This window comes from Crassostrea angulata, chromosome 5 (assembly GCF_025612915.1).
Source record: "Crassostrea angulata isolate pt1a10 chromosome 5, ASM2561291v2, whole genome shotgun sequence".
Lineage (NCBI taxonomy): Eukaryota > Metazoa > Mollusca > Bivalvia > Ostreida > Ostreidae > Magallana > Magallana angulata.
In genome coordinates, this window is record NC_069115.1 from 58,093,578 (window position 1) to 58,107,899 (window position 14,322).

The following is a 14,322-nucleotide window of genomic DNA, read 5'->3' on the forward strand; positions in this document are numbered from 1 at the left end:
ACTTGATCATCAATATCGGAGAGAAAGGGTTAATAATCTGTAACTCGGCATGAACTGAGCTTACTCTAAATTTTTTTATTAAATACGAAGAATTTGCATCTTTATCAAATGGCAAGAAGCATTCTTTATTTATTTTTATGAAAATTGATAACTATATGATATTGCAACAAAAGTTTGACACTTGTGATTTAACATCCTCACCATTTGATACAAAAGGGCGAAATTGCAGAGCGAAGCATTGCATAAAGTAAGCAATCTTCAGCAGTAACCAATAGAAAACTGTCAGCAAAAGCAAATATCTTTGCATTGTTTTGGATTGATAAAGTATGGTGGGACAGGAAGCCCCCACTACTGCATGAGGGACATGGCCGTGTACAGTGCTCCTTTGATACATTGAAAACACCGCACAAGGCAATACTGAAAAAGTTTATTATCAAACTCAACCAGTGTATAACATCAAACATAACTCTAAATATTGCAATAAAAGCTTTTGATTTCATTCAGTCATGCACAGTTTACAACAGTATGAATTGCTGTAGTGTTTCTAGACTTGATAATTATCCCTGGACAAGGTTAAAGATCTTAAATTGAAGAAAATATAAAAAATATCAAATTTACCAAAAAACAATAGCACTTTCTGATAGCAAAAATTTAACAAACTAGGATTTATCTAGGTATTCCCAACCCTAGGTATAATAAATATGATGATCTAACTCCAAGTAACAGATGAGTTGATGAAATAATACTTCATAGGAGCAAGCTGTCGTATTAAATGCATAATCAATACAATACCAAATACTGTGGTATGAGATTAGAGAGTATCAATTACATGTGTACTGAATCTCTCATATTAAATATTCTTTGCTTCACAGTAAAACATCTTGCATTAAGTTGCATTTGATAACAGTCTGCTCTTACTGCTGACATGCAGTACAATAATTTATGGTACTAAATTCGCTGACACTCATATACTGTCATGATTAATACTATAATTTTTTTTATTTGCTTTTAATCGCAAAGTATTTCTTTGCTGGATTTCATTTCTCATACAAAATTTGTTCTTTATGATTGTACAAAGGATAAAATACAAGCAGTTCAAACCATAATACTAGTTCATAAAATATTGACGTGTACATATTTTTAAACCCTTAAATCAAAGGTACATGTCTCATCATGAAACAATTATCAACCAACTACAGTATGTCTCTATCCCCACGGGTAACTACATGTAGCTCTCTGAAAGCAATTTCAAATAGCAGTTCCGTTTCTACCAAGAATTTTGTACATGAACCATATTGGTAGTGCTATATAACAGCTTTGTTCTCTACCCCCAGGGTTTGCTATATGAACATGTACCACTGTAACAGTGCTATAACCCACCTCTGTTCTCTACCCCCAGGGTTTGCTATATGTACATGTACCATTGTGACAGTGCTATAACCCACCTTTGTTCTCTACCCCCAGGGTTTGCTATATGTACATGTACCATTGTGACAGTGCTATAACCCACCTTTGTTCTCTACCCCCAGGGTTTGCTATATGAACATGTACCACTGTAACAGTGCTATAACCCACCTCTGTTCTCTACCCCCAGGGTTTGCTATATGTACATGTACCATTGTGACAGTGCTATAACCCACCCTTGTTCTCTACCCCCAGGGTTTCCGGCCCCTCGTACACGCCCTCCTCCATCTGTAGGTAGGAGGGGTATTTGTCGGCCCCCCGACATTTGGCCTTGTGTCGCTGTAGGTGGTACTTTGTGTAGTAGTCCTTGTTACATAGGTCGCAGCGGAAGTTCTTCTGCCCCGTATGGATCAGAATGTGCCGCTTGTAGTTCTGTTTTTTGGTGAAAGTCTTTTTACACGACTCGCACTGAAATAGTCCCGTCTTTGTGTGTGTTTTTTCGTGGAGTTTACGATCCGTGTCACGGTTAAACGTCCGATCACAGTTTACATGCGAGCACCTGATCTTTTCCACTTTGTGAATTCCCATGTGAGATTCTAAATGAGCTTTCTGTCTAAACGATTTAAGACACATTTCACATTTGAAATTCCTCTCACCTATAAGAATAAAAATAAAGAGTTTTCGGAAACCAGTACTGTACATGTAAATTGTATATATCTTCTCAGTTAAAAAGATGGTTAACTTATATTTACTTAAGATATCTATAGAAAGCCATGATGTATTATTATGCAATATTTATGGTCCAAATACGGACACCCCGCAATTTTATGAAAATATACAAATGCACATTGATGATATGCAATGCCAGAATGTTATCTGGTGTGGAGATTTTAATTTGGTTTTAGATCCTACTATAGATTGTTATAATTATAAGGGTATAAATAACCCGAAAGCTAGAAATAAGGTTTTAGAAATGATCGAGACTTATGCATATATAGATCCTTTTAGACAGCTACATGAAGACTTACGTAGATATACATGGAGGAAACGATCCCCTCTTAAGCAAAGCAGATTAGATTTTTTTTTGATGTCTGAATCATTGTTGTCTAGTTTAGAAACATGTACAATAGAATCCAGTTACAGGTCAGATCATTCGGCCATAAGCATGTCACTTGTCTTTAATGATTTTAAGAAAGGAAGAGGGCTGTGGAAATTTAATAACTCCTTACTGTATGATAATGATTATTTAGAGTGTATTAGAGATTTTATACTTCAAGTTAAGAAACAATATGCTTTACCAGTTTATAATATAAACAATTTACATCAGTTGCCAGATGAAAATATTCTTTTCACCATTAATGATCAGTTATTCCTTGAAACATTGTTAATGGAAATACGAGGTAAAACTATTTCTTATTCATCATATATTAAAAAGAAAAAAGATAAACAGGAAAAAGAATTCGTGAAAGAAATTAAAGACATTGAAAAGAATATTTCTGAAAGCAATGTAGATTTACTATATAACAAAAATCAGGAATTAGAAAAGCTTAGAAAACATAAATTACAGGGCAATTATATTAGAAGTAGAGCAAAATGGATTGAAGAAGGAGAAAAACCATCAAGTTATTTTTGTAAACTGGAGTCCAGGAATTTTATTAGTAAGATTATACCAAAATTAGAGTTGGATTCAGGGGAGGTAATATATGACCAGACAAAAATCCTGACTGAAACTAAAAGCTTTTATACAAAATTATATGAAAACAAGTTAGATAATGTCAACTTTGGTTTAAATAATGAATTAATATATGCTGACATTCCTAAATTGTCCGAAACTGAATCAGATTCTTTAGAGGGTGAAATTACTTTTAGTGAGGCTTCAAAAACACTTTCTAGTATGAAAGCTAATAAATCACCTGGATCTGATGGTTTTTCTTCAGAATTTTTTAAGGTTTTTTGGAAATACATTGGTGTTTTTGTTGTTAGATCTATAAATTATGGATATAAAAATAATATATTATCAGTCACACAAAGACATGGTGTAATTACTTTGCTACCTAAAGGTGACAAAGCTAGACACTATATTAAGAACTGGCGTCCTATAACTTTATTAAATACTGTGTACAAAATTGCATCTGGGTGTATTGCTGCTAGATTAAAAGAATATTTACATAAAATTATAAATCCAGATCAAACTGCATTTATGTCTAATAGATATATTGGAGAAAATACAAGGTTAATATATGACATAATGCAATATACTGAAGATGAAGAAATTCCCGGTCTTTTATTGCTTATCGACTTTGAAAAGGCTTTTGATACCTTATCTTGGAATTTTATACAACAAACTTTAGATTTTTTTAACTTTGGTCCCACTATTAGACAGTGGGTTAAGATTTTTTATACAAACATAACATCTGCGGTTAATCAAGGTGGCAATCTCTCTGAAACTTTTAATATTCTGAGGGGGTGTAGACAAGGAGATCCATTATCCCCTTATATATTCCTGATTTGTGCAGAAATTTTGGCGATACAAATTAGAAACAAGAGGCCCATGGGCCACATCGCTCACCTGAACAGCAGTTCCTTGTAACATTACATTTCGTAGCATATGCTTTTTCTATTCTAAACATTGAACCCCTTTCTGGGGACCCAGTAATGGTCCGAGGTTTATGGTTGGCTTGAACAACATAAATAGTATCATAGGAATGAAAATGTGTAGCACTGCGGTGGGACCGCACGTACACAACCTGAAAAACTGAACGTAGAAGAGTTCCACTTCAAGAGGAATAACTCTCAGACTGTACAGAACATTAAGAAAGATAACTCTTGGTTCCACTACATTAGAGTTTACACAATTTGAGGATCCTTGCATAGTAATCTCACAAACTGTAGCATTATAGTTCTCGAGAAGAACTTTTTAAAAACATTTTCAATATATCTTTCTATGTTAAACTTTGAACCCCTTTTGGGGCCACAGTATTAGTCCAGTGCTAAAGTTTTAATTATTTGGAATCTACATTATTTAAGGATGCTTGCATAGTTATCTCACAAGCTGAAGCATTATAGTTCCCTAGAAAAAGATTTTTCAACATTTTCCCTCTATATTTCTATGCTAAACTTTGAACACCTCTTGGGGCCCCAGTATTAGATTGAGGTCACGGCTTTTATAATTTCGAATCTTCACTATTTGAGGGTGCTTACGGAGTTATCTGACAAATTGATGCATTGTAGTTCTCGAAAAGAAGATTTTTAAACATTTTCCATATATACCGGTACTTCTACATTTAACTTTAAACCCATCTTGGGTCCCTAGTATTAGTCCAGGGGTCACTATTTTAAAACTGTCGAACCTTCATTATCCAAGGTTGTATGCATGATAGTAATCTCACAAATTGAAGCATTGTAGTTCTCGAGAAGAAGATTTTTTAACCTGTTACCTTTATATTTCTATAATAAACTTTGACCCCATCTTGGGGCCCCATTATTGGTCCGGGGGTCACGATTTTACGAATTAGGAATCTACATAAGCGAAGGATGCATGCATAGATATTCCACTAACTAAAACATTGTAGTTCTTGAGAAGAAAATTTTTAAACTTTTCCTTTGTTTTTTAAAATGTTTAAATTTTGAACCCCTCTTGGTGCCCATCAATTGTCCGGGAGTTACAATTTTTTGAATCTACATTATTTAAGGATGTACATGTATGCATAGTAATATCCCAAACAGTTGCACGATGGTTCTTGAGAAGATTTTAAAACATTTTCCTATATATGTTAAAATCTAAACCCCTCCTGGGGCCCCACTTTTGTTCGGGGGTCACGATTTTTACAATCTTCACTATATATACAACCTTTTGTGTATGTATTGGCATTTTTGGTGAAGTGGTTCTTGAGAAGAAAATTTTTAAACATTTTTCATATGTAGTTCTATGTTAAATTTTGATCCCCGCCTGGGGCCCCAGTTTTGGTCCGAGGGTCACGATTTTTACAATTTTTTGAATCTTCATTATACATACAAGCTTTTGTGTAAATATTGGCATTTCTGGTGCAGTGGTTCTTGAGAAGAAGATTTTTTTAAACATTTTCCTATGTATTTCTATGTTAAACTTTGAACCCCGCCTGGGGCCCCAGTTTTAGTCCGAGGGTCACGATTTTTACTATTTAGAATCTTCACTATATATACAAGCTTTTGTGTAAATATTGACATTTCTGGTGCAGTGGTTCTTGAGAAGAAGATTTTTAAAACATTTTCCTATGTATTTCTATGTTTAACTTTGAACCCCGCCTGGGGCCCAAGTTTTGGTCCGAGGGTCACGATTTTTACAATTTAGAATCTTCATTATACATACAAGCTTTTGTGTAAATATTGGCATTTCTGGTGCAGTGGTTCTTGAGAAGAAGATTTTTTAAACATTTTCCTATGTATTTCTATATATGTTAAACTTTGAACCCCGCCTTGGGCCCCAGTTTTGGTCCGAGGGTCACGATTTTTACAATTTAGAATCTTCACTATATATACAAGCTTTTGTGTAAATATTGGCATTTCTGGTGCAGTGGTTCTTGAGAAGAAGATTTTTAAACATTTTCCTATGTATTTCTATATATGTTAAACTTTGAACCCCGCCTGGGGCCCCAGTTTTGGTCCGAGGGTCACGATTTTTACAATTTAGAATCTTCACTATATATACAAGCTTTTGTGTAAATATTGGCATTTCTGGTGCAGTGGTTCTTGAGAAGAAGATTTTTTAAACATTTTCCTATGTATTTCTATATATGTTAAACTTTGAACCCCGCCTTGGGCCCCAGTTTTGGTCTGAGGGTCACGATTTTTACAATTTAGAATCTTCACTATATATACAAGCTTTTATGTAAATATTGGCATTTCTGGTGCAGTGGTTCTTGAGAAGAAGATTTTTAAAGACATGCACCCTATACTCACTGTTTCGCAATTATCTCCCTTTTGAAAAAGGCTGTGCCCTTTATTTTAACAATTTATAATCCCCTTTCCATAAGGATGCTTTGTACCAAATTTGGTTAAATTTGGCCCGGTGGTTTTTGAGAAGAAGTTGAAAATGTGAAAAGTTTACAGACGGACGGACGGACGGACGACGGACAACGGGTGATCAGAAAAGCTCACTTGAACCTTCGGTTCAGGTGAGCTAAAAATGAAAAAATTAAAGGTATAACAGTTGGTAATATAGAAAAAAAGATTTCGCAACTTGCAGATGACACCTCGATTATCCTGGATGGAAGTGAAGAAAGTTTATTAGAAACCATTTCTACATTACATAGATTCTCGGAAATGTCCGGCTTGTGTATAAATTATTCAAAAACTCATACTGTATGGATAGGTTCCAAAAAATATAGTAATGATATACTTATTCCTAATAGCAAGTTGAATTGGGGATCTACTAAATTCACCTTGCTTGGAATAAATTTTGATGTTGATTTGCTAAATATGCCTAGTATTAACTATGATCCAAAACTGGTTAAAATTAAGTCTATCCTTAAACAGTGGGAGAAAAGACATTTAACTCCCATTGGCAAGATTACAGTTATTAAGACATTAGTGCTGCCTTTGTTGAATCATATACTAATGTCTATCCCAAACCCATCTGTCATTTATTGTAAAGAATTAGAAAAGCTAATTTTTTCATTTATATGGAATGGCTCAACTCACAGAATAAAGAGGGATGTTCTTGTTCAAAAATATGAAGAAGGTGGTCTTAAGATGATAAATATCAAAGCATTTATATCCTCCATGAAATTATTCTGGGTGAGACAGCTTATTGTTACAAACAGGAGGTTGAGTCAATTCATACTTAATTTAATCAAAATAAATTTACATCATGTGGTATTGAATACATTAATATACTTTTGAAATCATTAAAAAACAAGTTCTGGATAGATGTGTTAAAGGCATGGGTTGACCTGCATAATATATTAGAGTCTGGTGCAACTGCAGACTCACCTTTATTTTATAACCCTTTGATCCATATTGGAGGGAAATCTTTTTTTAATAAACAACTATTTGATAATAATATTAGATACATCAATGATATCATTGAGGAAGGTAGTACTTTTCTTAGTTTTGATAAGTTTTGTGATATGTATACGAATGTAAAGGTCAACTTTTTAGAATATGCAAGTATAATCCATGCTGTAAAGACATACATCAGAAAATTGGGTGAAAACCAAACTTTAAGAAAATTAGCAAACCCGCTTATTAGAGAAAACATACATAAAGTTATGAAATGTAAAAAGTCAAAGTTTTTTTTATGATATTTTAAACAATAATACCTCTGTGACAACAGAGAAAATAAGGTGGATTGAATTATTAGATATAGAGGACATGGAATGGAAATTAATCCATAAACTACCTTTCATAATATCATAATTGTGAATGTGTTCAATCTTTTTTAGAACATTTTAAACATTATTTAGAAGAAAAAATCAATTTTCAGGTTACATTTACCAAGAAAACTTTCATTCTAGGCATCCTTGGTAAAAACAAAGATATCCTTAATATCATTTTTCTTTGATTAAAGTACTTTATTTACACAGCAAGGTGTACCGAGAAACAGTTGAGTGTTTCTTATGCAATGTCGTCTTTAAAGCTTTTTTATGAAACACAGAAATTTATTTCTTATAAAAATGGTGAAAATGAGATTTTTGATACTCATTGGAACATCTGGAATCCAATTTTTACTTGAATTTTCTCTCTCTCTCTCTCTCTTTCTCTCTCTTTCTCTTTCTCTCTCAAAAAAATTTTTTTGCACTTCTGAATTATTATATTTAAAGCATCATAATCATGCATTGTATATCTGCCGAATGTGTGAAATAAAAAAAAAAACTAAAAAAAAAAAAACAAAACTTATATATTGGAAAAAATGAACTGCAAAAACCAAAAAAACACCATCTACTTAAAATTCTGCTCTATGATCAATTGTAAGCAAAATAAATCTAGTCATTTTATTTTCTACATGTATAGGTGAATCCTCTGTAGTGGTCGATATCAATTGTATTAAATGCAATAATTCCATTTTAACATCATTCTTTTAAGTATTGAATTAGCAAAAATAATTTATTGTAATAGAATCTTTCTGCAATGAATTTATTCTGTATTCTGTTTTATAAAACACAAAATTGCTAAATTTTATTACTTACTTTCAAATTGATTAAATTTTTAATCATGAAAGACAAGATGCTACAATAGAATCTTACTAAATTACATGTAATATTCATTCCTGTTAAATATTCACATAGTGAAGCACATGGCTCAGTGGTCAGGCCAATAACCAAAAGATCGCTGGTTCAAACCCTGCTGTGGTCAATTGATGTTGTGTATTGTGCACTTAAACGGGGCACTTAATCTACATTGTCTCAGTTCACCCAGCTAGAATTGGGTACCGGCTTATGCTGAGAGATTACCTGCAATGGACTGGTGTCCCATCCAAGGGGAGTCAATGACTCTCATCTGCTTAGCACCATGGAAACCAGGTATAAGTAATGGCTTATTTGCCTTAACAGAGAAGGATTTTACCATAATTATTCACGTACAAAAAACAAACAAGTTTGCCGATGCTAACACTCACCTTTGTGAACAGCCAGGTGTTTTTTGAGGTTACTATTGCTGGCCAGGACTTTCTTACAGAATGGACAAGTGACCAGCTCCAGAGAATCCCCTTTCTTCTTGGATTTGGATTTCGGATCCAGCGGATCACTGTCCTCCGTGACATTACACAGAGAGTCGCGGTGGTTGTCGGCTAGGTGCTGTCGCAGAGCTTGTCGCTTGCGGAACATGGTGGCACACACCGGGCACTCGTTGACGCTGCTTGGCTTGGGTATCACAGAATATCCTGTCAACAGATAAAACCGGCACAGTTGATTTCATTATTAAGTGGATTGTTAAGGTAAGGTTTAACAGTACATGTACATCATCAAGTTATAAAGAGGTTGGTCAGATTTAAGCATATAAAACAAGTACAGCAAGCCTAACACTATTGCCCCGTAAATTAAAGTATTTCTCCCATGTTTTCACTCTTGGACAAATTGAAGCGGGGAATTTCTCTACATATTTATAATTACAACAATAAAAACAGCATATTCATTAAGTCACATGCTAACACAGTACATTTCTCTGCATGATTAATAATTACCACATATAACAGCATATTCCTTGGAGAACCAGTACAAGAGTTCTTCCCCTTGTTTGATGTCTCTCTTAGCAAAGAAGTACAGGGACTGTCCCACCTGATGAACTACCAGATTCTGTTCAACGATGTTCTGGGCCGGGCGGATAAACCTCAGCCAGTTACTCAGCTCCTCATTAATGGTCGAGATGTAGTAACTGCCTTCTCCTTCCATTACCTAAAAACACAAATTACAAGTCAGAACAGAGGACATAGAGGCCAGACATGGGATAAACTACAAAATTTGGTTCAGAGAGAAGTCTGTGCAGTTTAATAATCAACGTTATATGTATTCCAGAGTTAAGGCTACATGTATACTTATTTTTGTTACATGTATTCCTTAAACCTATTATAAGGTTTCCTGACAGAGATCATATTAACAATGCCCCGGTGGACACCTACCCTCCACTCAGGAAACAGTCCCTCCGACTCTGTTGTTTTCACCATCTCTCCCATCAGCGGCCCAAATTTTGTGTGGGTCTGTAGATGTTTCACTGCATAAACACCCTCAGGCACTAAAAAAATTTATAATTGATAATTTGCTGCAAATCATAAATGTTTATGTACTGGTAATTCAGCTCTTATAATCATAGAGCTAAAACAAATTTAACTAGTTCAATAGAAGTAAAAAAAAATTACACAATACAGATACCAAATTTTATATCCTACCCTTCAATGAAAACACAATGAGGCATCCCTGTTAAACAAAATTATGCCTGTATTACTGAGTCTGACCTTGGGAGGAGAGCGATGACCTTGACAGCCGGATCTCCAGACAGCTGGGCATGGAGAGCCGAGCGCGGGATGGAATGATCCGGTCCTCCACCCGAGTGTACTCAACTGGACTCAGACAGGAGCACTTGGAACCGTCACAGATAACACAGTCTGGAACAGAACAGACAGGCACACTTAGATCTGTCCTACATTATAGGTTTAGAACAAGACAGAGGTCAGTCAATATCACTGCATTTAAAATGTGTAAATAATTTGTATGAATTTTACAGTGTTTATGATTTAGAATATATACTAGACAGTCTCAATCCTCAACTTACAATCCACTGTAAAATTAGCAGGAGGGCCATGTAGTGCAGACTTCTTCCCCTTTGGATCTGAAATAAACAAACATTTTAAGGAATCCCTTTCTTTGAAAATTTATTCAAGTTTCTCCTACAATTATGAATACATGTACAAGTAATGGTTGTTTCAAAGATAGCAAATGATTTCACTTGATATTTGAATCAAACACAGTGATGGCTACCCTCTGACTGTATGGCAGCATTGATGTTCTCCATGGTCAGGTTGGAGGGCAGCGTGACCTCCTCGTTATCGGCCGACGACTGGAGATAGCTGTTCAGGCTGTTCTGTAGGGCAGCGTAGTCTTGGTAGTTCATCGTGGCCACTGAAACAGACATAAGTATTGATCACAATAATAAAGAACAAAACTTGAAATTTCCAAAGAGAGCCAATGATACCTTAAAAATACAAAAATACTTAAAATTGGCTCTTTCTAAAGAATATAAATATCAGTCAAAAGATAAAATGCAAACTTTTTTCTTAAAGTTATCTTTTGCCTAGTTTGAGCTTAAAAAGTGACAATTTTTATTTTAATTAAATTTAACAGAAGTTCCCCAGCAAAATTAACCTGTTGTGCAGATTAAGGTACCAAATGAGATGTGTTTGTTTGTAATGATTATTGACAATACAGACCTGCTACTTGAGTGTTGGAGGCGGGCTGCAAGAGATTCTCTACCGCCATGGTGTCCGATGAAGTGGTCACCGTATAGAACGGCTCCAGGTGATCCCCACTGATCAAAAGAGGCTGGGCGGAGCTCAGGGACGGGTCCTGTTTAACTGAGATCATCTGATTGGCTGTTTGACCCAGGGTGCCTGTGTCAGCATAGGACACCTGGCTATTGATCAGCTGTCGAATGTAGGTCACCTGAGATGCGTCGATGGGCTGAGATTGAGACGAGTCTGAGATGACTGAGGCTGGATTGGATGTGGATTGGATGGAAACAGATGAGATTCCTGGTAGAGAGGAGGGAATGCTGACTGGAACACTGGGGACTATTGAGGAGATGGCAACTGTGGACCCCACAGACTGAGAGGGGGAAGGGACAGGGGGGAGGACACTGTTAGCTGGCAACATACTGCCAGACTGACCAGTTTGAACTGAGGAATCCCCATTCAGTAGCTGAGAGATGTCAACCCCCTGGGAGGCAGACCCAAAGTCTGTGTTTGATGCAGAGTCACCTGACGACTGGTTCAAAATGTTTAAAAGAGTCTGGCAGGTGGCACTGTTCTGTAAAGACGGATTGGTCAGGATCAGGTTAATGACACTCTGGAGATTGGCTATCTGGATGTCAGTACTAGCTGTAGAATTCTGTAGGAAATTACTGTCTATCCCTTCCAGATGATCTGGATTTTCTATACCTGGAACCTCCAGCTGACTTGCCTGTGCATTACCCTGGACCAGGGAGGCTAGCTGGGACAACAGGGCACTTGTCTGATGACAGCTTGGGGTGGACACATCCGGAGGGAAGACTCCGGACAACACTGACTTGTCTCCAGACAAAGACTCCGGACCAGATTTGACATTGTTTACTTCCACTGTGGAATCCTGGGTTTGTATGGAGCTTGTGGATACAGAAGGGGATACAGTCAGGGGTAAGGCTGGAGACAGGAGGTGACGGATGGAGTGAAAGCCATTCTGTTTCTTGATCAATGTATTTAAAGGTGGCAATGTGCCTAGAAGAAAAAAATATTGCAGTGTGTAACATAATGAAACAACGCAATAGAAAAGAACTACATTTTTCTGCTTCCTATTAATTTTAACTAATCAAACATGAAAATGTTTGCTCCATTCTTAAATTACACTAGTTGAAGATAGCTCTATTTTTTTAATAAACAATTTTTTTTCCAATCTGACTGTAGAGGAGGTATAATGCATATACACTGTAAATGTGATTAAATTACTCATTATGGTCTGTATCGTGTTATGCTGTGCAGTCCTCATACATTGTAAAACAAAGCAACAGTAAGAATTCCTTGACTGTTAGAGGCATTGCCTACCCTGAGTACTGGTCTGTTTATCTCCTGTCCCCAGGGACACCATGAGTGGTATAGTCTGGGAAGATAGACTAGAAGTCACACCAGAGGAGGACACAGTGGCCGGTAGCACTGAAAAAAATAAACAATTATCAAAATCATTCTGATTGACTAAAAAGTAACCATTACTTTATAATAAAGAGTAGCAATGAAAAGTCAATATAATCTTGTTATACCACTTAAACACCAAATATAGCTGCTACAATCCTGGATGAAATACAGAGTTCTATCTCACTGAAATTAATCTCTCGGTCCATCTTACCATCTGTTACAATAATTGAAAATTTGTGTGACTTAATGATTGTGGATGTCACGTGAATGAGTATAAAAATGAAATGCTAATTGTATAAATCTGAATGAAATGCAAAAACATATAGAATACATATATATGATATACACTACATACATTGTAGCAGTTGTTTTTAATTCTTGTAATCCCTACATGTAATGATGTATGTCCCCGGTTGATATAAATTTAAGAACCTGTATTTTGTTCGTTTGGTCCAAAAAGTCCCGGGACGCTGTGCCCAAACGCCCCCATCGCTGAACTGGTCAGCTGTTCTATGTTGATGGCCGAGAGAGTGTCAGTCATTGAATCACTGGATTCAGCCGTGGTCATTCTTCACCCCACTTCGAGTAAATTCAAGTTAAAGGGTTAACTTTAAACGCAGAATATACCAGTTGATTCAATAATTGTTAATTTTTTCATGTGTTTTTACTCCACAGTATGGAGTATCTAGTAAATATAATTACATTGCTCGGCTGGAACATCGAATTTCAGGCTTTTATTCCATGTTTGTTTTGGCGGAAATTTTTAATGCAATGGAAAGTCTTGAATAAATATGAAGGAACGTAATTTTCCGGATTATTAATCTCTGCGATTCGTCGAGACCGAAAAATTTTGAAGCGACGTCCACCAAAATTTTTCAGTCTTGACGAATCTCACTTTCTTTCACATGTTACATGTAAGTCGCTTAAAATCAAAAATTCATATAGGAAAGAGAAATCCCCGAGTACCCAAACTCCGTCACCATAAGCAGAAAATAGTCCGCGTTTCTCTGTAAATTATTTTTTGCGGTTTTTATCATTTGCAATCACTAAATATAACATGAAACGTTATAATTTATAAAATTATTAACAAAAATATTTTTAATATTATTCAAATAAGCCCTCTGAATATGACGTTTATCACACGTGCTATCATAACTTATGAACCTAAGTCCGTCACCCACATGATCTATGATACGCCAGGGAAGGAAGACACATTAACAATTTAGTTTAAACTCAACTTGTATCTAGGCCAAGTTATAATAAGTAAAATCGGTGTATACAATTTAAATTGTATATCATTTCATCAAAGTGAAATGATCGCTAGAATAAAAAAAAAAATTGGTCCTTGTAACAACAATCACAATTACCTTTTCAGAATGTATGGATGTCGTTTGATTTCTGTCCTTACATGTTTCAAACACTGGCGTCGGAAGCAAATTGAAAGTAGGGGGGGGGGGCTAGACTAATCCTCAGATCATGGAAATCCTAATCCGTGGGGGGATACCTTTACTTCCAAAAAAATCTTACTTGCCAAAAAACTTTTCCCCAAATCATGAAATTCCTAATCC

At 35.7% G+C, this 14,322-nt stretch overlaps 1 protein-coding gene across 3 annotated transcripts; it reads right to left on the reverse strand.

Annotated features, from left to right (window-relative positions):
- Nucleotides 1-410: 410 nt before the first annotated feature.
- Nucleotides 411-13,533, reverse strand: LOC128184644 (PR domain zinc finger protein 4-like). Of its 3 annotated transcripts, none has more exons than XR_008243757.1 (11): nucleotides 13,187-13,515; nucleotides 12,668-12,775; nucleotides 11,303-12,343; nucleotides 10,854-10,994; nucleotides 10,648-10,704; nucleotides 10,331-10,480; nucleotides 9,998-10,110; nucleotides 9,563-9,773; nucleotides 8,999-9,262; nucleotides 1,446-2,060; nucleotides 411-1,315 (listed from the first exon to the last, which is right to left on the reverse strand). XR_008243757.1 is itself a non-coding variant. In XM_052854207.1 (11 exons), the coding sequence occupies exons 2-11, from the start codon at nucleotides 13,320-13,322 to the stop codon at nucleotides 1,630-1,632; spliced, it is 2,652 nt and encodes an 883-aa protein (XP_052710167.1). In that variant the 5' UTR covers nucleotides 13,323-13,333; nucleotides 13,457-13,533; the 3' UTR covers nucleotides 411-1,629. The 3 variants fall into 3 exon arrangements, 2 of the variants coding, with proteins under 2 accessions (XP_052710167.1, XP_052710166.1); XM_052854207.1 differs by having other exon boundaries at nucleotides 411-2,060; nucleotides 13,187-13,333; nucleotides 13,457-13,533; XM_052854206.1 differs by having other exon boundaries at nucleotides 411-2,060.
- Nucleotides 13,534-14,322: the final 789 nt, after the last annotated feature.

Bases quoted from the DNA above. Each gene is read 5' to 3' on its own strand.
- LOC128184644 (XM_052854207.1), bottom strand. From the start codon at position 13,322: ATGACCACGGCTGAATCCAGTGATTCAATGACTGACACTCTCTCGGCC. The intron at 10,705-10,853 runs GTAGCCATCACT...TGTTTATTTCAG, and splicing joins TGCTGCCATACAGTCAGAGG to ATCCAAAGGGGAAGAAGTCT. The intron at 9,774-9,997 runs GTAGGTGTCCAC...TTGTGTTTTTAG, and splicing joins GACTGTTTCCTGAGTGGAGG to GTAATGGAAGGAGAAGGCAG.